Source organism: Pseudorasbora parva, chromosome 4, assembly GCF_024679245.1.
Source record: "Pseudorasbora parva isolate DD20220531a chromosome 4, ASM2467924v1, whole genome shotgun sequence".
Classification (NCBI taxonomy): domain Eukaryota; kingdom Metazoa; phylum Chordata; class Actinopteri; order Cypriniformes; family Gobionidae; genus Pseudorasbora; species Pseudorasbora parva.
This window is the reverse complement of record NC_090175.1, coordinates 31,527,665-31,553,100: the sequence shown is the minus strand read 5'-3', so window position 1 is coordinate 31,553,100 and position 25,436 is coordinate 31,527,665. Positions and strand designations below refer to the sequence as shown.

At 42.5% G+C, this 25,436-nt stretch overlaps 1 protein-coding gene across 1 annotated transcript in view; it reads right to left on the bottom strand.

Annotated features, from left to right (window-relative positions):
* The window catches only part of LOC137073264 (radixin-like), a 666,127-nt gene that overhangs the window by 457,068 nt on the left and 183,623 nt on the right, over positions 1-25,436 (bottom strand). Inside the window, exon 4 of the mRNA XM_067441577.1 lies at positions 13,030-13,125. Within this exon, the coding sequence (XP_067297678.1) occupies positions 13,030-13,125 (96 nt within the window). The remainder of the gene's footprint in view (positions 1-13,029; positions 13,126-25,436) is intronic.

The following is a 25,436-nucleotide window of genomic DNA, read 5'->3' as shown; positions in this document are numbered from 1 at the left end:
CTTCCCATAACACCTGATGTACTCGTTACATCATAAAAAGAGTGGCATCTACATTAATGTTAGTCTCTCTGTTTATCCCAAAGGTTTATCCCGGATCTGGGCCCTGTCCGGATCAGATGGTGGACCTGCCTGGACATGACCAACGCATCCTGGAGTGTCTGCTGAGCCGTGTCAATTGGTGTCTCCTCCGAATTTGCCTCACCGGCACGACATGCTCAAAACCCGTCTCCGGCGCAATAATTCCGATCTTTCATGTATTCATACTCTTGTGTAATCGATGCCAGGGGCGGAGCGGGGGTGGCTAATGGGGCTTAAGCCCCGAATGTTTTGTCAGAAGCCCCGAATCTTTTAGTAAAAAAAAATAATAATAATAATAATTTTGTTTCATTTCCTCTCAGTCTTTCAGACTGGAGTGACAAAAAATTAAACAAAACTCCTTTACCGTGTGTGTGTGTGTGTGTGTGTGTGTGTGTGCGTGTGTTTGGCAGTCGGCAATGCGTCACACACATAGACTGTCGCACATCACTCAGCTTTGCCAATGCCAACTGCCAATAAAAACTAACGAAGAAGAATATACATCTTCTTCGTCGTTGTCATCAGGGATTGGCGGGCTTTTGTATTTCACCGGCGTCGTAGTTAACTATAGTTAACATGGACACTACACATTTAAAAAAAAAAAAGGAACACTAAATCTCACCGGCCAGAGATAGATTATGCGTCAGACGAAAGTGTTGCAGGTTTGTGAATCCGCTGTTGTAACACTTGAGTTACATGACTGTATTGCTGGCTAGCTAGAGTTAACGTTAGGTTTTACTTATTAAGGCGAGACTCGACAGGTGAAAACATAGTCTATTTTGAGATTTTGGGCCAGTTTACTCCCTTAACATGCAAGCTTTCATGTCGCAATAAAAAAAAGGCAACATTACACATTTAAGGTGGTTATTTCATTATATTTTGTCACCGTGCGCCTTTAGATTTCTACCTGAAATCATCCAGTTATTCTAACGCGAGCTCCCGTGTCGTCTCCATTCACAGAAACATGTCATGCCTGGTATCATTATAAAGCTCTCAGTCTGACACACAGCGCTGTCTAATCCAAATATGGGCATTTCCTTTGTAGAACAGGGTATATGCAGGTTTCACCAAGTCAAATTTAAGACTTTTCAAGACCTTTTAAGACCATTATGAATAAAATATAAGACCTATATCACGCAATAAAAAAACATGCATAGGAAATGCAGAATCACTCAATTAGGCTACTTAAAATTATATTATTTAATTTATTTAAATTGAACAAAGTATTAGTAAACTTATTATTCATAGCTCAATCCCACCAGGATTAGCATATATATATATATATATATATATATATATATATATATATATATATATATATATATATATATATATATATATATTATTTTGTGGTGGTCACTTCCATAGATTTGCAAACATTTTTATTTTTTTAAATAATTAGGATGCAACATTAACCATATTATTATGTTAGATGCACAATAGTCACACATGGCAATAAAACTGACAAAATGCATGAATCTTGTTTTGCTATTATCAAAAAAGGCTGGTCCAGTAGTGCACTATCTATCTTTAATAACACGAACGCTTGGGGTGGGAACCAACATCTTAAAAGTAAACCACAGCAATAATTGCTTAATATAAGTAAAACGTTTTCAAGTGATTACGTAATCAAGTAATCGGTCAGCAATAAAATGTATACTTATAAACAAATGACAATAGGACAAATAAATACAACATAAAGATGCATATCTACAAAGAGGAACACCCACCGTTTTTAGAAATAGGGTTTATTCAACTTAGACATTTAGATATGTGGGCAAATGCATGGCTCAGTGCATGCATTGTTTTAGTTTGGCAGGGTCGCCGCTAGCTTAGCTTAAAATGCATTTCCCCACATATCTAAATGTAGCAAAGTACCAAAGTTGAATAAGCCCTATTTCTAAAACAGTTGGAGTGTTCCTTTAAGTGTAAGTGCTGTTTCCCCCGTTTGTGTTGTTGTTAAGCTATATTAGTTTGCTTTCAATTTGAGAGCTTACTAATGCGCAGATCCAGTGCTTACTGACACGTCCCAAACTTTTTAACTCAAATCAGGATATAGACATATGCATAATGTGTATATTTGATCGTTCAAGAGTAACCTTAGAGTAATGAGCCAAGAAATAACACATTCAATACACTCGCGCGAGCGCTGACAGGCAGCAAACACACGCAGCCTGACATCGGAGTTCGGAGTTTACATCACTATATTAACTCTTTTAGTGCAATCGGGTATATTATACTTTTGTTTTGGTCATTAAGCAAGATGGTAAGAAAGATTCGCCTTCGCGTTCACGATCGCGGAACTGCAAGAACCGTCAGACTCAGCTGAATAATAAAATCCGTTTTATGCGTCTGTGGGGTACGATCAGAAAGAGGCTCGTGCCAATAACACGAAAGCTGATTTGCTGCAATACACGTGGCATGCTTGTCTAATTTGTAGTTGTAATAGAGCGAACAATAGTTGGTCTAGCGAAAGAAAGAACTACAAACACCACAGAACAAACACACACACACGTGCGTGCGTGCTGCGGGAGGCGAGAGCATTTCAATGAGGTAGCGTTACATGGACGTAGGAAAATTAAGACCTGTTTAACATTATTTAAGACCTAGAACGCAGTGCTTCCGCGAATTTAAGACTTTTTAAGGCCTTATATTTTGATTTTGAAATTTAATACTTTTAAGACTTTTTAAGACTCTGCGGGGACCCTGTAGAACTAACCAACCACGAAAGTTTTCAGCCGAAAACAACATCTGATTGGTCATGGATTCTGATGTAGCAAATTTGTCAGCTAAGCACAAAGTAAACCAAACTGAACTCTAAAGATTAATAATGATGTTTACACCAAATTCCAATTTCACCTATGCAGGCTAACTTAAAAATAGTCAGATAATGGTTGCCTTTTTTATGTGCCAGGGGTTAAAATGAGTCATCCTTAACATGTTTGGTGTTTTGGATTCACTACAACTGGAGAACAGTTAAATACCAAACAGGTTGTAGGCTCTACTGGGTGAATTTTTTTTTTTTTTTTTACTGAGTAACTTATTTTCCCAGATAGTATATAGATTTTTAGGCATTCTATTATCTCAAACAGCCTGAAAAATAGTGCATTTAGCTGATGTAAATGGAAATAAATCTTCCCGGGGGAGTATGCCCCCGGACCCCCCCAGGGTTTGGGCTAAGCCCCGAATGTTTACATCGTCTGGCTCCGCCCCTGATCGACGCCCCATCCTAAATAAATCCGTCTCTTCCATGATACCCTGAAATTTTGAATATTCCAATCTAAAATGATTTCTGACCTGTAAGGTTGCCAGAATAATAATCATACACGGTGTGTTAATAGGCCAGAGGAGAACTGGCACCCCAACTGAGTCTGGTTTCTCCCAAGGTTTATTTTTCTCCATCATGCCCTGATGGAGTTTTGTTTCCTTGCCACTGTCACCTTTGGCTTGGCTTGCTCAGTTGGGGACACTAAAAATATGATTAAAGTTATTCAACTAATTATACAAATAAAATTTATGAATTAGGTTATATTTAATTCTATAAACAATATAATACTGATATGCCAACATTGTCGCTATATGATAAATTAAAATAAGCTGATAACATTGTTTTCTCTGATCTCTGATCTTTCTCTTTCAGTTCGCTGTCTCTCTCTTTTAATAATGAGTTTAAATAACTGTGATAATTCATTCATTAAAAAAAAAAAAAAATACGATGGCTCTACTTTATTTAAAGCAGCAGCTGTGCTAGAACTAACGAGCCGTAACTTAAGAAAACAACCGTCATTTTAACCCGTCTGTTAAAAAAATACACTGTAAACATCAGTTACAGCTTTGACTTGTTTTGAAAGTCTATGCAATCAGCTAGTCTTCCTGGGGTCCATATTCTAAAATGTTACATTACAACAACAACCACAACATTACATCATAGTAGGTAAAATATACACAAATTACATAAATACATTCATACATGCATAAATTCTGGTTTTGAAAGTAGTCTTACATGCATGAATTAGACCAATTTTGTTTTCATGAAGTCATGAATGAAAGACCTGTTAGTTCCTGATGATTCATGAGATATTAATGCATGTAGTAATGCATAAGTCGTGTATTAATTCATGCATGAATTCATAATAATTAATGTACCCTTACCGCAAAGTGTTACCGCACATTTAATAATCAAGCATGTAATTAGTCCCTATACTTAAAGTGTAATAATTATAGTATTCCCTATACTTAAAGTGTAATAAGTATAGTATATATTAATAATACTTAAAGTTGTTCCAATTTAGCAAATAAAAGAACACTAAATACACTTAAAGCTAACCATTTGCACAACTTAGTACAAAAGTGCACACTTCAAGTATACTCATAATTAGTCTGGCTGCAAGTATACTTAGCATGTTTGTTTGTTTTTCAATAGGGGATATTGAAAAACATATTTCATGTATACTCTCATTCACCACTATAAAATTGAACCCAACTATCATGACTTCCGCTCTGAGAGCCCTGGAAATGTGAAAAGGGTGACAAAATGTGAAATGGGTGACAGGAGAGCACATGGCACAAGGAAATGCATGACAAGCCATGTGATCAAATGAAAAACACACACTCATGACAAGCAAAGACAAAATTACAAGCCATGTGCTCAACATAATGGTCATGTCAAAGCAATAACTAAATCAGCATACTATCATCTGAAAAATATTGCAAGAATTAGATGGTTTGTTACCAGGCAAGACTTAGAGAAACTTGTTAATGCTTTCATCACCAGCAGGGTGGACTATTGTAATGGCCTTCTCACCGGCCTTCCATCAGACAGCTGCAGCTCATACAGAACACTGCTGCCAGGATTCTGAGTGGAACCAGAAAATATGACCATATCACACCAGTCCTCAGGTCTTTACACTGGCTTCCAGTTACATTTAGGATCGATTTTATAGTACTACTACTTGTTTATAAATCTCTCAATGCGCTAGGACCTAAATACATTGCAGATATGCTGATTAAATACAAACCCAACAGATCACTCAGATCAGCAGGATCAAATCAGTTAGAAATACCAAGAGTTCACTCAAAGCAAGGAGAGTCTGCTTTTAGATATTATGCCAGCTGTAGTTGGAACCAGCTTCCTGAACAAATCAGATGTGCTCCAACAGTAGCCACATTCAAATACAGACTCAAAACACATCTGTTTAGCTGTGCATTTACTGAATGAGCACTGTGCCACTGTACGTCCGACTGATTGCACCTTATCTATGCATCATTTTTTACATTCTTTTTATAACTGTTTTAGTTTACCTTTATTCTTTTCTTTGGTTATCAGCATTTTATTATTTTTAATTCTCTTTTACATTGTATTCTTTTTCTTATGCATTTGTATCCCTATTTCAATTATTTTCTATGTATAGCACTTTGAATTGGCACTGTGTATGAAATGTGCTATATAAATAAGTTTGCCTTGCCTTGCCTTGCCTTGCCTAACCCTACCCTTAAACTTACCCATCCCATCCCACCACACCTGTCCCTAACTTTACCCATATCCCACCTCAATATCAGCAAAAGTGCTTTGCAATACAATTTAAACACAGTAAGTACATTGCACTTAATTTCTGATGTAAGTACATGGTACTTAAGGCCACCTTATAAAGTGGGGCCATTATTTGTTTATGTATGCTTAACTAATGCATAATTCAGGTCCCATAAAAAGTAAAGTTAATCATTAATTAGGGGCCAAGCACCAATTAGGGGCCACCGAAGGTGTATAGGCACTTATTGTATCCATTCCCGTTCTTTACTATTATTCTTCTTCTTCCGCTCTTGAGTCTATGGCAGCCCATAGAACCGCTTGCAGGAAAGTTGTGAAATTTGGCACACTGATAGAGCATAGTCCCGACTGTCAGTATAGCAATTTTTTAGTTTTTAACTCAATCCATCTAGCACCACCACCTGTCCAAAGTTTCACTCATGTTTATGTTAATAACTTTTGAACCATAAGGGCTAGAAACTATTTTTTTCATTGATTCCTTGGCTCAAGCCGATTGTACCATATGACGTCATTTTCCACCATGACAATTTAAAAAAAAAAAAAAAAAAAAAAAAACATTTTCAAACTCCTCCTAGGCTGTTGATCCGATTTTCACAAAAATTTAACCAGATTATCTTCAGACCATGCCGACAAAAAGTTATTAAATTCAAGTTGATTCGTCGAATCGATTTTATTAACAAGCAAACAAATTGTATGGAGTACAAATACACATTGTACCTAAATACACTTAAGGCTGTATCTCTGCAATGCTTTATCATATTCAAACCAAACTTGGTACGTCATCACAAGCATGACCTGCAGTGTTTTGGCACAGTGCCACCTACTGATCCAGAGATACGAAAATGGCTATTTTTGCTTATAACTTCTGATGGGTTTGTCCAAAAATCATAAAAGTGGTCTCTTTAGATTTGGGACATCATGCCGAGTATTGCGCTTGGCCCCAGAATTGCTGCTTGCAGCTATATTTACTATTATGTCCATGCGTAACCAATGCATAATTGTGAACAAGTAGCTCATGGACACAAATGTCATGTTCCAGGCTGTGAAGGGGAGGTGAGGACTTTTCATACCCTTCCCACAGATAAAAAAATGTTAACAGTCTTGGTTGATAATAATAATAATAATAATAATAATAATAATAATAATAATAATAATAATTCATTACATTTATATAGCGCTTTTTTAGGCACTCAAAGCGCTTTACATAGAAGGGGGAATTCCTCAACCACCAACAATGTGCAGCATCCACCTAGATGATGTGACGGCAGCCATATTGCGCCAGAACACTCACGAAACACCAGCAGATTGGTAGAGAGGAGACAGAGTGATGAAGCCAATCAGGAGAGGGGGATGATTAGGAGGCCATGATGGACAGGGGTGTAAGCCTGACCAAATCGTCCCAATGGAGGCTAACGATGGCGGGTGAAGGTCGCTGCACGTTCTGTTCTCAGTTGGGCATAAATTATTTAATGACAATTCTTCTTAATCTGACTCCATTTAATCATAATTTAGAATTTAGGTTAGAATGCCAATTGTTTATTTGGTCATTTATATTTAATAGTTTAAGTACACATTAAATTATTCAGTTTAACCCTTTGTTGAAATTATGCCCATTCGTAACCTGAATAATTCCAGAGCAAGTCAGAAGCAATCAAAGTGTAACAATTTATTAACAGTCAGGTAAATGTATAATGCCAATTACATAATCATTTCAAAGGTAGCCTAATCCATATAACATCAAAAACTCTGAAGTAAAGAATGAAATGCATTCCTGACTGAAAATTACTTAATGCTGGCTTAATTACTTAATCTTGAACATCCAGCATTACGGGCTGACCTGACTACAGAATCGAGCCCTGAGCTCTTTGCAACATTTCCTTAAATACCCAGAACCAGATGCATACCCAGAACCATTTGAAACTCTTTCAAATGTAAACACGAGTTCACAATAGGAATTTGCATTAACCAAGGCCTATAGACTTGTATGTAAGAGAGGCCAAATGACTGAAAGCCACACCCACCATACACCAAGGTAAGATATCTTTAAACTGTTAAAACATTTATGGTGTTCTAGTTTACTTCTGTGGAGTTGAGATATTTGTACCAGTCACATTGAGACATTTAAAATGATATAAAACACATAACATTGTATCGTGAGGATTGACATTGTAACAAAGAGATTTCTGCTGCATTTCAGGTGATCTCAATATGAGGGGGAGCAGGAGTTTGGGGGGAAGTTTCATGTGAAAGGAAAGGCATGTAAATTAGTATAATTCATAGATGGTTCACTCAGTGTGATGTCGTCTCGCACAGATGCTAACTGTATGAATGAGTTAAGATGCTAATTTCCTTTGTTTTCTCAGAGTGATTAGACATTTCGGTAACAGCTAGTTTTTTTTCCAGCCTTACAGAGGCCAGTGGGCAAATTTGGCCAGGATGCCGGGGTTACACCCCTACTCTTTATCGAAGGACATTTTTAACAACCACAGAGAGTCGGGACCTTGGTTTAACGTCTAATCCCGAAAGACGGTGCTCTTTGACAGTATAGTGTCCCCATCACTATACTGGGGTGTAAGGACCCACACAGACCACAGGGTGAGCGCCCCCTGCTGGCCTCACTAACACCTCTACCAGCAGCTACCTGGTTTTCCCAGTTGGTTTCCCATCCATGTACTGACCAGGCTCAGCCCTGCTTAGCTTCAGTGGAAAACCAGTTTTGGGCTACAGGGTGATATGGCTGCTGGCATGTTTGTTATAAATTATGTTTATTAAAATCGGATACTCCAAGAATTTAATTCAAAATCGTTTGTTTGCTCAGCCCATTTCAAGCAAGCTTCGATCAGCATCTTAAACTGGAGAAATTGGCAATTACAATATTCCTGCAAGCAGTAAATTGTGATTTATCCACTTATTGACTGTTTAAACTATTTCTAATTAAATTGCACATTTCTTAGAGCGATAGTATTGTATTTAGGGAATACACATATGACCCGCTAAGGGCTGCATATGGAAGATCACTGGGGTACCAGCCGCAGCTGGATATTTAACCCCAGGGGGCGGCAAGCTTGCCAAGGGAAAGACACCCGCTCAGGGAGGCTTACGGTGGAAATACACATGTGGGGGTCGCCCAGAGGGAGAATCATGCACATGGAGACACCTGGCCGGACACGAGGGTCTGAGCTAGATATGGCAGACTTACTGGTGTCGTCGTTGACAGTGCTGGAGGAGCTCAGGCCTTTCGGAGAAGCTCACCTGAGAAGAATATCACACATATACAGTCCGTGGAGTGGAATGGCGAGCAAGCGAAGACACCTGAGCCTAGTCCATTACCGGCCACTTGTAGAGGCGAGTACATAGTCGGACACAAGCTCCACTCGGAGATTGTAAAATCTGGCGAATGTGTTTGGTGTCACACAGCCTGCAGCTCTGCAGATGTCTGTTAGTGGAGCGCCATGCGTTAAAGCCCAAAAGGAGGCCACACTCCGGGTGAAGTGTGCCCTAACCCCAAGGGGACATGGACACCCTTGCTGCTGGTATGCCAAAACAATGGTGTCCACTATCCAGTGAGATAACCTCTGTTTTGAGAGAGCCTTTCCCTTCAGCTTCGCACCTTAACAGACAAAGAGCTGGTCTGAGGTCTAAAACACTGCGTCCTGTCTACGTAAGCGCGGAGAGCGCATACTGGACAGAGCAGTGCCAAGGCTGGGTCTGCCTCCTCCAAAGGCAGCTCTTGCAGGTGCACCACCTGGTCTCGTAACAGAGTGGTGGGAACCTTGGACACATATCCGGGCCGGGGTCTCAGGATCACGTGAGAATTACTCGGCCCGAATTCCAGGCACGCTTCGCCAACTGAAAATGCCTGCAGGTCCCCCACCCTCTTGATGGAGGCCAAAGCAATCAGAAGTGCTGCCTTCATTGACAATAAGTTAAGATCAACTGACCCCAATGGCTCAAAGGGAGGCAAGGGTACTACTGCAAAACTACTCCCAAGAGGGTACGAGAGGGCCGTTTAGAGGATTCAGTCTCCTCGCCCCCCTCAGGAACATAATTATCAGGTTGTGCTGACTTACCTTTTTGTGCTCCAAGAGATCGTGGTTGGCAGAAAAAGCGACCACATAAACTTTAAGGGTGGAAGGAGACAGACTTCATTCCAAACCCGATCGGGCATTTCCAGGGGTCTTCTTGGCAAAAAGAAGAACACCAGGTGATGAAGAGGTTCCACTTCAATGCATAGGTGTGTCTGGTAGACTCTGCCCTAGCGGAAGTGATGGTAGCTACTACCGCAGGTGGCAGTGTTCTCAAACCTTGGGTTTCAAAGATTGGGACACGGGTGCCACAGAGTGCCCCATCTCTTAAATAAGAGGTCCTTCCTCAGAGGAATAGGCCAGGGAGGGGCTGTCGCAAGGAGTAAGAGTTCTGGGAACCAGGTCTGGACGTGCCAATATGAGGCGACCAGAAGGACCTGCTCCTTGTCCTCCCTGATCTTGCACAAAAGCTGTGCGAGAAGGCTCACTGGGGGGAATGCATACTTGCCTAGGCCCTAGGTCAGCTGTGCGCCAGTGTATCTGTGCCGAGCGTACCCTCGGTCAGGGAATAGTATAGGCTTCAGTGGGACAAGTCGTGGTAGGCAACAGTTCTACCTGAGCATTGCCAAACTGATCCCAAATCAGCTGGACTGTCTGGGGATGGAGTCTCCATTCTCCAGGGAGGGGCCGAACCCAAGACAGCTCTTTTTTGTCGGCTGCCCGGTTCAGTTCTCCTGGGATATGAAAAGCACAGAGAGACCTCAGATGCTTCTGACTCCATAAAACGAGATGGTGGGTGAGTTGAGACATATGGCATAGACCCCCTGGTGGTTGATGTATGCTACTGTGGCCGTGTTGTCCGTCCTGACTAGTACATGTTGACCCTTCAGCAATGCTCGGAAGCGGTGAAGGGCGAACCATACTGTCAGCAACTCGAGGCAATTGACATGCAGGAGGCGCTGGGGTCCTGTCCAGGAGCCCGCGGCAGCATGTCCATTGCACATGGCACTCCAGCCCGTGGGGAAAGCATCTGTTTATACAACAACATGTCGGGAAACTCATTCTAAGGGCACACCGGCCCGTAGAAAACTGAGGTTCGACCACGGGGTAAAGGTCTGTAAGCAGGCCCAAATCACTTGAACCCGGAGCTTGCTAGACTGCCATGCCCATCTTGGGACTCGATCGCAAAGCCGGTGCTGAAGCGGTCTCATATAAAGCGATCCGAGTGGCGTTACCGCGGCTGCAGATGCCATATGCCCCAGGAGCCTCTGAAATAATTTCGGTGGAACCGCACTCTTGCTCTCCATCTGACGAAGGCCAGTCAGCAGTAACTGCGCACGCTCGTTCGTAAGCTGCACGTACATGGCGACCGAGACTATCTCCATACCGAGAAAAGATAACCTCTGCACTGGGCAAAAACATCTGCACTAACACACCCGGAGGCGGAGCATAGCCGCATCCCCAAAGGACTCTAGCCTACCTTAATGACAAATGATCAATCCTGCAGGTGGTGAGCCCACAGGAGGGCGACCCCACATGGCTCATGGCCCCATTGGGTGGAGGCCCAGCCACCAGGCGCTCACATATGAGCCCCAACCCCAGGCCTGGCTTTGTTTTTGTTTTTTCATAATGGGCTTTTGAACTGCTCTTAGTCTGGCCTGTAACCAAGGACCTGCTTGCCTTGGGAGACCCTACCAGGGCATAAAGCCCCAGACAACATAGCTCCTAGGACCATTCGGGTACTCAAACCCCTCCACCACGATAAGGTGACAGTTCAAGGAGGGGAAACCTCAGGTCACCCTGGCCACCAGCCAATGTACCACCTCTCTCGGAGACGGTAGATCGGGGTGTGGGAGACAGAGGGGACTCTCTCTCTTTACAGAGATCATTGAGTCTCACCAACAACATTGCGATGGTCATGTTTCCCGCAGAGGGAACACAGCATATGCACAAACACTGTCCAAACGTGCTGAAGCCCAAACACATCGAGCAGTGAATGCGCCCAAAGACACCAACGGATATCGATCGCACCCGGAAGTGCGCGGGCAAACTGTCTTGAAAAAGATGTGCCACATGCAAGCTCTTTTGTGAGAGGAAAACTCTGCAGAGTGCCGAAGCACCCAGGGAAAATACACAAAGCTATTGCAAATCACTGCACAGGTCAGCAGGCAGGCAATGTGAGATCACTGGAACGCGCTGTTACACCAACACCCTGGTGAACCGCTCGTCTCGAAGACTGAAGAGAGGACTTCAAAATTCAGGCTTGCAGGAGTGAAGAGATGCTCTTGGCTCCGAAGCAGAAACATAATGCGATCATGTCAGCTACTTCCCTGTATACCCATGTTGGTAGGCGGAGTTAGGCATGCAAATCTCGCATGCCCATGGCATTGGCACTGCCATTGGGCATTTTCTAAGATCTCGAAGATGATTGGCTTCTAAGTGAAACCCCCATTCGCCAGTCACTGATGTTACTCGGAGTGACTGAACAAAAGGGAACAAATATTTATGTATTATTCAACTTAATTTTTGTTTGTTTACATCAGGGGTTTTCCAACTGTCGCTAAAGCCTAACCAGCGCTGCATATTTTCTTACAGTACTGCATGACCTGAGCAGGGAATAAGAGAGATTAAATATGTACAGTGCATGGATGCTCCAGGAACAATTAAAAAAAACCTTAGTTTACACTGACGTCAAATGACACTTACTTTTTATGTAATGCTATGACAAAACACAGCTGTTCAATTTTAGAAGTTTTAGTTTGGCTTTCTTCTCCCAGAAATAATGTGAAATGTGTATTTTGGTTATATAATTTTCAGTATTTAAATATATTTAAATGAATTCAAATAAATTGTATACACATACCCCCGGTAGTCCCAGACTAAAATGTAAAAGTCAGTACCATTTTTTTGTCCCAAGATGCACACCATTAATGTTTTTTTTTGTTTTTTTTGTTTTTTTATCTAAGGCATGTTTTAAAATGTTACTCAAATGTTCTATTTGAACTAAGGCCTCACACGACTTAATATAAGCTCTGTCAGTGAAACTGGGCCTTAAAGTATGATCCTATTGGAAATATTGAAAATTGAGAGTTGTCATATTTTCTTTTCTGTTATGATTTTTTGTGATCTCCTTTATGAAACACATATGCAGAGGGGAACGTGTGAATAACGCTTTTATGATGTTTTTGCAAGTTACCATAAAGCTTTTTAAAGGGAAAATGTATAGGCTTTCACACACTTTTAGAGAAGATATTTTACCCCCACACTTTTTGCTGCTGTTGAACAGAAAGTCAGTTAAACTGCATATCTGATGTGTAGTGGAATTGTGATCCAAAAAGAACAGCAGTACTAATGGAGGAAACATGGAATGGAAAGCCTCACCTTTTTATTCAGTTTCAGCCATGTTGTATAGCCTTTACTGTCTACATACTGCAGCCCAAAAAACCAGACCTCACGCAGGCCCACTGTCTTCACCACCTGCAGGATGACCACAACAAAGTAAATGTTATTATATAACAACATACATCTGAAAGAGCTATATAAATAAAGTGCACAATGTACGAATCATTTATTGATAACATTTTATGTGATATTAAAATTGGGGGTGTGAATTATGATTGCAATGGTATCAAAAATGTTGATATCATAAAAACATGTTTAAAGCAACAGTAACTATATTGCGAATTTCTGCAAACTGCCTCTGCTATTACTGATGAAATTAAACTATAAATATGCAATAAAGCTACAAGTAAGTGGAAACAAGTATTAATGAGTGAGTCACTGAGCCTCTGAGTTGGTTAGGCCTATCTTCAAACAATAAAACCACCTTTGATGCAACTGCTCTGCTTTGCTTGGCCCCAAGAACTAATTTCAGCAAACACAGTCAAAATTGACAATATTTTGGCAAAAAAATATTACTCAAAGGAACACACCACATGTTTTGGGACTTTAGCTTATTAATTAATTAAATGCATTTAATGCACTTAAACACACCACTCCCTTTATTGCTCCACTATAAATAGGCAAAAACATGCAATGCAAGAGCAGATGTCTCTTTATCATAGCAGAAGCGAAGCAAAATAAACTGTAACTCAAGAGCGTTAACTTACAACTCAGCTGCTTCTTCACCACGACACAGCAGTACATTGACCGCATTACTGCAGACGCTGTATCGATCTGTCTGTCTCCCATTCCATCATTCCCTCACTCATGAACAAGACCCCAAGATACTTGAACTCCTCCACTTGAGGCAGGAACGGTTTGCCAGAATCTCTTCGAGGCCAACTGATAGTCTTTCTCCAAGGCCTCACTGAACTCCTCCTCCTAGGCCAATTTTTTGCCTCCTCAACTACACGGGTTCCAGTCCACTTGGTCAGCCAGTACCTGTTAGCTGCCTCAGGGGTCCCAAAAGCCAGCCAGGCCCAATAGGACTCCTTCTTAAGCTTGACGGCATGCTTTACTTCTGGTGTCCACCACCGGGTTCAAGGATTGCCACCTTGACAGACCTTGCGGCCACAGCTCTGAGCAGCCGCGTCTACAATGGAGGTGGACAACATGGTCCAGTAGGACTCAATATCTCCCTCTGGATCCGGTTGTAGCTCCATCAGAGGTGGGAGTTAAAGATCTCTCTGACAGGAGTCTCAGCCAAACGTTCCCAAAATATCCTCACAGTACTTTTGGGTCTGCCAGGTCTGTCCAGCTTCCTCCCCTGAAATTGGCTCCAATTTACCACCAGGTAGTAAGGAGTTGACAGCTCCGCCTCTCTCTTCACCCAAGTGTCCAAGACATATGGGCGGAGGTCAGGTGAGACGACCACAATGTTGATAATTGATCTCTGGTCTAGGGTTTCCTGGTGCCACATGCACTGATGGACACCTGTGACTAGCACAGAAATTCAATGACAGAACACCACTCGGGTTCAGATCAGGGGGCTGTTTTTCCCAATCACGCCCCTCCAGGTGTCACTGTCACTGCCCATGACAGTGCTTATTGAAGTCCCCCAACAAAATGACAGAGTCTCCAGTTGGAGCACTTTCCAGCACCCCTCCCACCCGTAGGCATATACGACCTGTCCCTGACCCGAAGGTGCAGGGAAGTAACAGGTGAACACATGGCGACTGAGTTGGGGGGCTATAAGCAAACCCACACCAGCCGCCTCTCACCATCAGAAACTCCAGAGTGGTAGAGTCCATCCTCTCTCAAGAAGTGTGGTTCAAGAGCCCAAGCTGTACGTGGAGCTGAGCCTGACTATCTTTAGTCAGTATCTCTAAATCTCCCGCACAAGCTCAGGCTCCTTCCCTGCCAGCAAGGTGACGTTTCATGTCAATAGAGCCAGTTTCTGTGTCCAGAGATCGGGTCGCCAGGGCCCTCTCCCTTGACTGCCACTCAATCCACTTTGCACCGGCTTTTTATGATCCCTCCTGCAGGTGGTGAGCCCACAGGAGGGCGACCTTACATGGCTCATGGCCCCATGGGGTGGAGGCCCAGCCACCAGGTGCTCACATACGAGCCCCAACCCCAGGCCTGGCTTTGTTTTTGTTTTTTCATAATGGGCTTTTGAACTGCTCTTAGTCTAGCCTGTAACCAAGGACCTGCTTGCCTTGGGAGACCCTACCAGGGCATAAAGCCCCAGACAACATAGCTCCTAGGACCATTCGGGTACTCAAACACCTCCACCACGATAAGGTGACAGTTCAAGGAGGGGAGACCATTTGTTTTTTGTTGTTGTTTAGTTCCGCTACAGGTTTGTACCTATTATTTACATCAGGGGTCTTAAACTTGAGGCCCGAAAAGCACGCGTGTGCAATGCTTTATGCCTCACTTTGTGTGTGTGTGTGTGTGTGTGTGTGTGTGTGTGTGTATGAGAGAGTTAGCTCAGCCCTCTCTCATGCAGTATAATTGGTTGACACAGCGTGATTGACATAAACAGAGGCTGATCAGACAGTCGAAATGAATCTGGTTTAACGGCACTCAAATGGGCAATCGAATCAAAGTAGGTAGGATTTACATTCTCTTTTGGCTTGCACCTCACGGTCATGGGATAGAGCTACCAGTGCTACAACCAACCAGAGCAACGAAGGTGAAGCAGAGCTGGTTGGTAGATTAAACATTCGCCGTATCCGGTCGGCAAAACTCAGAACACATCTTCCCTTTTTAAGAATGACTTCAGTGCCGTTCTTTGTTCTTTTCTCAGAGAAAAGCTTAACTCCAAGTCTTCCCCCCCACACACACACAAACACACACACACACACACACACACAGGCGAGCACGTCAATCTATCGCATAATGCAGTTGCGGAGATAGACTACTCTTTAAGATGAAATCAAAAAACTAAATTGCACACACACAAATGCCTACAAAATGCAACATTTCCATGCTTTTAATTTACAATCATTGATGAACATTTTAATGAAGAAAACTGTATGAGCAGATTAGAACTCTGAACATTTGAGATGATTTACTAAAATTATAGTATTACACCACTGAAGGACTCAAATATAAGCAGCGGATGTAAGTATTTATTCACTCATGTAAATAATCTCGGGACTAATAAAATATTTGATGACAATTCATGCAAATATTGTTTGCAAATAGTCCCAAATTGATTATTTCCGAACTAGAATTAGACCTAGAATTTCATTCACTGTTCTGCTTGACCTGGTTATGGCCTTGCTTTGAATTAGTCTATTATTTTAAATAAAAATAAAAACATGAATTATTTCAGTATTACATAATGATTTAATTTATATTGGCCTATAAATTAAATTACCTAGCCTAGAAATCTAGACGCACCCTAGCGGCAGCAAATCTAAAGTGCCCGCGAGTGTCGTCTAGCAACTCTCAATACCCTTCTGAGCTGTAATCGCCTAACTCTTGCAGGGCCAATCACATTGTGTATAGAGTCGGTGGGCGGGGCCACAATGACGACGGCCGAGTTGCATTTGCGTGCTTCTAGTAAACACAGACACTGGCGAGCGGCGGACTTTCGAACCAGCTTTGACCGCGACTCTGGAAGACTTGGAATTAAGCTTTTCTCTGAGAAAAGAACAAAGAACGGCACAGAAGTCATTCCTAAAAAGGGAAGATGTTGTGGCAAGGGGGGCGTGGTTCAGCGAGGTCTGCAGCGGGAGAGAGAGCCGCGGGATGAGCGGTAAGTGAGTGGGTTGGACGCAGATTAATAACACCTGTATCTTGTTCCAGTAATGAGCGCGGAGAGGGGATAAAACGCCAGTGGAACCGGAGACCAGGAAGAGAGAGACGGACTGTTGACGTGAGACACCCGGAGAGATATCCCGGAAGCCGGAAGTGCCGACCCGGAAGTAATCCTTGAGTTTATGAAAAGTCACACCATTGAGTGTGTTGCTGTGTTTGAGAGTTGAAAATAAAGTTAAAACGTCAACAGTCCAGCCGACCCCCGTGTCCTCTTCCTTCCTCACAAACGAACTTTGCTACAGATGTGTTCTGAGTTTTGCCGACCGGATACGGCGAATGTTTAATCTACCAACCAGCTCTGCTTCACCTTCGTTGCTCTGGTTGGTTGTAGCACTGGTAGCTCTATCCTATCGCGTGCAGAAAGAGTTTGAAAGACAACCGTTTATCCCGCCCCTCGGATTGAGCCCTGTCAATGGTGAGTCTCCAGACCAAACATCTTGATGTGGGTCTGGCTTGTCAGGCTACCAATTACCATCACACACCTGTTGGTAATAGATAGGTGGGAAGGACGAAGGATAACCAGATCCAAAAATCTCACAAATATATTGCAATATAAAAAATAAAAAACGAGTAGGCAAGAGAAGCCTATATAAACAGAAAAACAGTTTATGTTCAGAAGAACCATGCATGTTGAAGAACTGTTAATAATAAAGAATGAGAAGATTGGATCAGTTGATCAGTTGTGCTCTTTTTTTTTTTGTCGAAAAAAAGAGTCCGTCCCCCATCTAGTCACCCCCCCCCCCCCCCCCCCGGACTAGATGGGGGACGGACTCTTTTTTCCGACAACGATATTGCATGTTTATATAATGTAGGTCACAATGTAGGTGACGCAGTGATTGTGATGTACTCAGAAATACAAGCATGCAAAAACATTATAGGCCTACTTCTGTTCTCAAAAATATAAATATATAAATAATTTTTTTACAAAATGAAGTCGTTTTAACATATATGGTGGAAAAGGTGACGTTTGCAAGAAGGTGCGTATCTACGGCTGTATTTTGTAATACAAAATAATATTAACCTTTGTCATTAGACACACTATTTAGTTTTGTATGGTACTTGGAGTTCCCTTTCTTTCAGTCACTCCGAGTAATGTCAGTGACTGACAAATAGGGGTTTTCGCTTAGAAGCCTATCAACTTCGAGATCTAGAAAACGCCCAATGGCATTACCAATGCCATGGGCATGCAAGATTTGCATGCGTAACTCTGCCTACCCACATGGGTATATAAGAAAGTAGCTGGCATGATAACATTATGTTTCTGCTTCGGAGCCTCTTCACTCCAAAAGCCTTCTGAGTTAACTGTCAGTTCTTCGAGACAACAAGACCTTCCAGTCGGTGTTGGTGTCAACGGCACGTTCCAGCGATCGCATACTTCCTGCCTGCTGGTCAGAGGATACGGTATCCAGTTGGTGTGTGGTCCCTGGGCGCTTCGGCATCAACTGCGAGGTTATCCTCTCACAAAAAGAGCTCACACGTGGGACGTCCTTTTCAGGATGTCTCGCCCGTCTGCTTCTGGGTGTGGCCGGTCTCTGCCGCCTTCTGATAGGCACTTGAACTGCCTGATATGTTTGGGCTTTCAGCACGCTCAGGCGGCGCTTGTGGATGAGTCGTGTTCCCACTGCGGTAATATGGCCATCTCCAATGAGCTCCGTGCGGCCGCCGGAGTGGCCCTCTGCCACTCTGTCTCTACGCGAGGGGTCACTTCGGCTGATGGCCAGGGTGACCTGAGAGTGATGGTGTGGAATACAGCTCCGACGCTCATGCCTCGGCCCACACCCCCCTTTGTTGCACTGGAACCCGGAAGCGTTGTGATGGAACCCATGGCCTCGGCTTCAGCCGCTCCGCGAGATTCGTTCGGCGTTCCAGAGGACGACGAGATGTTGGTAGCCGCATCACAAGGTGGGCTAGAGTCCCCCGAGGATGAGGATTTAGCTGTGCTGCCGCCCTCGGGTGTGGCAGCCTTGCCCGAGTCGGACCCGGAGTTCATAGCCATGCTTGGTTGTTGGGTTGGAGTGGAACCCTTCGCCCTGACCTGAGCGCTCGCATCTGGACAATTGTTTTTTGGGTGCCCCATGTCAGGACATCCGTCCTGCCGTGCCCTCAATTCCTTTCTTCCCGGAGGTGCATGAAGAGATTGCGCACTCGTGGAGGGCCCCGCGGTCCTCTCGGGAGCGTTTGGCAACCTCTTCTGCCTTCTCCGCCCTCGATGGGGTGGTGTCCAGAGGGTACACTGGGATTCCCCCGGTGGAGCGCTCTGTGGTGAGGCAACTGGGCCGGGTGATGTCCACTGCTGTGGTCCAGGAGAGACATCTATGGCCAATATATTGGACGCCGAGCGAACACGTTTCCAGGCTGGGCTATTCGGCGTGACTGAGACGGGACTGAAGCGATGCTTTGAAGCTTCCCGTAATTTCTGCGTTCAAATCGGTTCAAATGTAGCGCTGCCTTCCCGGAATGCTGTGCTGAAGTGTTGAAGTCGCTCGACGTCACCCATAGAAATAAAGTGGAGCGCAGCGGGAGAGCAGTGTTTACAGCCGTGCATATCCTCTCTCTCGCTCTAGTGACACGCGCGCGCACCCTACCGGGAAAAGAGCCTGTACGGCCCATACAAGGACCTTCCGTTTTATTAACGTCAAGTGGACCCATACTCGAAAAAAACTCTCCGAAACTTGTGAGAAACTGGAAGGAGTATTTTTAACACAGAAATACTCCATCAAATGTCCAACATTAGTTTTTGAAACTTTGTCTATGTTTAGGATGGGAATCCAAGTCTTTAACAGTGTAAAAAGCTCAGTATGCATGAAACAGCATTTCACCCCCCCCCCTTTAAGAAAACAAAATTAAAGCTGCTGTCCATAACTTTTTTTTGTGTTCAAGATTTACACAAAATTATATAATGAGAATGTACAACATGAATCCATTTTCCAAACCATGTTTTTGTCTTACCCTGAATCATTATGGTACACTTATAATAAGTATTTATATTGGGACTATTTCAGGCCAGACTGGTAGGTACTGCTGCGGAGGAGCACAGTCCCTGCATGATCCGCCATAGACATTAACAGAGAGAAGTATCTCAGGCTGCAATGTTCTTCCGCAAGATGCACGCAGTTCTTTTTATTAACCACTAGAGTGCAAAAAGTTACGGACTGCAGCTTTAAATAAATGAATAAATCAAGCCTTTATTACACAACACCAGTGTTGGTCAAATTACTTTAAAAAAAGTAATTAGTTATAGTTACTAGTTACTTATCACAAATAGTAACTCAATTAGGAACTCAGTTACATCATTATAAAAGTAACTAATTACCAGGAAAGTAACTACTGTGTTACACTTTCTCTAAATGCTCAAACATATCAAATAAATTGAAAGCCCCCAATATTAAATGTTAAATGAATGAAATGGACACTAAATAAAATAAATGATTATTATAAAAGATTGTACACTAATCTACACTATTTTAATTGCTGTTGATGTGAGACAATGTAAGAGACACCTATCAAATTCAATACATTACTGTAAATATCAGTACTATAGTGAAACAATAAAACAAAATAGATTGTTTATAACTGTAATATGTATTGCACAGACCCCAATCTAAAAATAAATTATGCTTCTTAAAAAAGTCTACCAAAAATAGAAAATAATTATTAAAAAAAATTTATGTGACCCAGTCTGTGAAAACCCTCCTAAAGTCATTTTTTTGTGATTCACTGTTTTCTACATAAAATCATCCTACATAATGTAACGAAAATTCTGTTAAAATATAACCTTGATATCTCTTATATTAACTGAGTATTGCTATGTTAAAGATTTGCTGAATTTCGGGCTCAGAAAATCATGTTTTTGAGAAATTCCAATGTAAACACAAGCTGATTTTTAAAACTGCAACACATTTGATGCATAATTATCCTGCATATGAGCTATATACCACATTAAAGCTGAGATTCTCCCATTTTCAGTGATATATGACACATTTATGGGAAAATTCTTAAAGGTTTGTAAAACAGGCCTATTTATTATGATGCGTATGTCCAAAAAGCACAAAAACATTCAAACGAATTGGGGGTACAAGAGCTTGATTGTATCAACAATTACCAAGTCAATTAATTGAAATTATTTGTATAACTTTATTAATAGAATTAAATATCCATGGAAAAAGTCATTAATATATAAATTAATTAATATATTTCATTTATGTAGAAAATCTCTAACTTAAATTATTTTACTGGGCTACATTAAGTAGGCTACATTACAGGCGTAAAAATAAAGAGAGGGATAGTTCACCCAAAAATGAAAATTCTGTCATCATTTATTTACCCTCATCTACCCTCAACCTGCACTTTCTTCAATAAACCTGGTTATATCATTATTCGGGGTAATTCCACCGGGATTAATATGGGAAAAGTTGTTTAAGCAATCAGCTATTTTCTGTTCCTGCTCGCGTTTAAGTGCTGCCATGTCAAATAGCCTAGATAACTTAATTCACTAATCCAGTGTTTCCCAACCTTTTTTCAGTCATGGCGCCCTCTGAAAATGTTCTAAATTTTGTGGCACCCCCTCACATACGTAACGCTAGGGGTGTAACGGTACAGATTGCTCACGATTCGGTTTTAGGTTTTAGGTTCACAGTTTCAGGTTCACGGTTTCTGTATGGTTCGGTATTTGCTATGTTTATGGAAAAAAGGACTACTGTCAATTAAAAATAAAGAAAAGAACAAATAACTTAAATACAAGCAGCAGCACAAATAATTACTATTGAGAAAAGATAATAAAATAATGCTTTTTTCTTTTCTTGTCAGGTAGGTCTAACATTAGTTTTAGGTAAATAAATTGAATAAAGTAATCAAATGAAAAATTACTGCAGATTTAACTGTTTAAATTAAATATTAATCCTCATTAAACTTACAAAAGCTATTCAATCAAGAGCAGTGAGTGATTGTCTGCTTGGATACTCAGCAAGATGGACATGTTGACATAGGCTACTTCTTGTGTGAGTTTGTCCGTTCAAGTGCAAGACTTGAAAGAGAACTCAATAGTTGCGCGCTGAGACGTGCATGTGCGCGCTTTCGGATGACCGCACAGAGACAAATCTTCTCACATCGCGATCACACGTGAGTTCTCAATCGCGTCTTCTGGCTCTACACCCCTATTCATATTCGAAGATATGACAGCACTCACATGCATTGAACAAAGTTTACTAAGAGAGACCGTTTGCCCACGTTTTTCTTTTATTATCGCTGTCGTTGTAATGTATAACTGAGGAGCCAGCATGTGTATTCATCGACAGAAACATACATAAAGCATTATTTTCAAGTTACAACCTATATTAAAGATGCGTCATCAGATGTGAGATGAACCGCGATGCAAGTGTGTGCTGAAACCTTTTACGCGGCACCCCGTGCACCCCGGTTGGGAAACACTCCATTAATCTGACGCACCACCATCCACAACATGTTTTAAATAGACCCATAGCAGGCCTAATAGGACTTTAAATTAAGATGGTTATTATTGGCACAATGTTAAGATACAAAACAAAGAAGAAAATATTAAAATATTGGTGATGAAATGAAAATATCTCGCCAGACATCTGAAACCGGCTTAAGTCGCAATGACCTGATTTCCTCTCGTGCCGATTAATATTAATGTCTTTCTCTTCCTAATGGTAAAAAATAAATAAATTCCTGAACCGATCTAGCATACGAATCAGCTGGTCTTGTTGTGATGAAAACCCCCTGAGATGATTAAAATCGACGTTTAGGGAGCCCGCATCCGATATTTTTTTTGTGCAAAAGTATAAAGTGTAGTGTCAATAAAATCACTAATTTCAGTATTTATAATGTTATGAATTAAAAATTGAGTATTGTATCTCAAACCCCTTGGTATAATTTATCATTTACAGCAATAAACACAAATTACCTATTTTCGTAATTTTTATGGCTATGGCACTTTGACAATCAAAATCTCATAATTAAATTTTACTTAACTTTTAGCCGAGGTTTTACAGACGGGGTCACATATTAGCCTACATAGCCTAGACTCCTTGTAGTGCAAATTAATATTTAAAAACTGAAGTATTTAATAGTATCTAATACTAATACTAATGATACTAATAGTATCAACCTACTTGAAGTATTTTCTTCCTCAGAAAAGTAAACAGTTTAACAAGTGTTCTCAAGCCTTGTTTGTATGGCGGGCTTACCCACTCTCTCGCAGGTATTTTCGCAATGATTTCTCAGAAAGAATCCGACTCAACTGTCAACAAAGGCAGCATGTCCTCAACTATATATCTAGATATTAATTAGTTAAATTCTGTCTAGGTGATAAGAGTTTGCGGTGTAGAAAAACCTAGTTTTGGTGTCTTTAATGTCATGGCTCTATCTCGTCCTTTGGTAGCGGAGCTCACGATATCCTTTGCATTCTTAGCCACTAATTTTGTGGTGGCATGTAACAATGTGAAGTGCTTTATAAGATTAGAATTACATGCCACTGACGTGGAGAGACTCTTCCTGGGCATAAGTTGCACATTACATAAACATTCTTACCTTTCACCTCAACAAGGGAAAAGTAGTAGCCTGACAAGCCAGACCCACATCAAGATGTTTAGTCTGGAAACTCACCATAGACAGGGCTCAATCCGAGGGGCGGGATAAACGGTTGTCTTTCAAACTCCCTTTGCACGCGATAGGATAGCGCTACACCAACCGGAGCAACGATGGTGAAGGGGAGCTCGCTGACTGATTAAACATTCGTATCCGGTCGGCTAAACTCCGAACACATCTTCCCCTTTTAAGAATGACTTCAGTGTCGTTCTTTGTTCTTTTCTCAGAGGAAAGCTTAACTCCAAGTCTTCCGGAGGCGCGGGCAGAGCTGATTCGAAAGACCGCCGCCGTTTGCCAGTTTCTGTGTTTACTAGAAGACTGTGTAACTAGAAGCACGCAAACGCAACTCGGCCGTTGTCATTATGGCCCCGCCCGCTGACTCTATAGCCTACACGATGTGATTGGGCCGTCCAGATTCTGAGGAATACAGCTCAGATAGGAATTGAGAGTTGCTAGACCACACTTGCGGGCAAATTAAATTTGCTGCCGCTAGGGTGCGTCTAGATTTCTAGGCTAGAAAAGTAGTGCTTATACTTCCAGTTTGCGAAAGCTACCTTTGAAGTCATTGGACATGCCATCGCTCTGACTCCTGGTCATTGGTGTGTGCGATAGCGACATCGCATGTGCGTATGTGTCTACCTAAGCCAATCATGAATCATCATCAGTTGTTGTTGTCTCCCACCCACCTATCATATTCCGTTATGTGTACAACACCCACCCCCCACCATGCGTACGCACACACCCACACACATACACACCGGTTGCATGTCCGCTGACAGAGAGCGCGCCTGATCAGAATAAAACCGCTTCAGTGAGCTCAATTATTGTAACGCCACATTTTATTCTCAGTAACGGTAACGCTTCGGTTACTAACGTAACCTTGGTTCGCTGTGAAAAAGGGGAATTCTCTTCCTCCAGATATTGAAACAAAATTTTTATCCTAAAAAGTACCATGTAACACGCAGTGCAGCTGCACAGCTCTCAGCAGGAAGCTGCTGCGTGCTGATTGGCTGTGCCGCTGCAACTGCAGCAACCTATGGCGAGGCCGCTGGGCGGGACGGACCAATTTGCATAGCCAAGGGTATATAACCCCCTGTCTCACCAGGTTAGTCAGGTTAATCGACTAAAGCGACTCCTGAGAAGTGAAGCACGGCAAGCAAACTCAATACTCGTTCCCTCTTCTCAGGGAACTGAGGTTACGTTAGTAACCGAAGGGTTCCCTTTCGAGAGTTCCCTTTATCGAGGGAACTTCACACTGCGTCGGAACGACGAAATGGGGATGCTCCCTAAGCATCAGCGGCTCTGAAGTCTGAATAGAAACTAGACCAATCCGATTGGCGTGCGTGATGACGTCATTGTGACGGCGTACCCGGAAGTATAAAAGGGGAGCCGGCGCATAATGGCGGCAGTCTTTGCTCTTCAGCAGGCGCTCTGTGTTACATTGTCTGTCTATTTACTGTTGTTTGTCCAGTTGCGATTGAGAGTGTGTTTGACTAGTTTAATAAAGTGAGAATGGAGAGAGAATTCAAGCAGTGTGTGCATCCTTGCCCTCGTTACATCTCGGGCTCGGATACACACATGCTTTGTGTGCAGTGTCTGGGTGTTCAGCACGCTCGGGCGGCTCTCGAGGGAGCCGCCTGTGAATACTGTGAGTGGCTGACACTCAGACTGCTCCGCTCTCGGCTGGCCGTGTTCGATGAGACCGGCCAGCCTCGTGAGCCCCGTGTTTCTGGACCCGCGGTCGCTGAGGCGGCTCGGCGTCGCAGATCATGGGGCTCACAGCGGGACTTGTCAGAGGGTTTCGGGACTGCCGCGGCACTTTCCCAATCCTCCTCTGACAGTTCCGACGATCTTCCTCCCCGTGTGGAAGCCCGCTTGGCGGCATCTTCCTCCGGGTTGGAGGGTCTGATGCTTGAGCTGTCTGATTCTGAGGAATTAGATGTGCTCAGCATCGAGGCGGGTGACGTTAA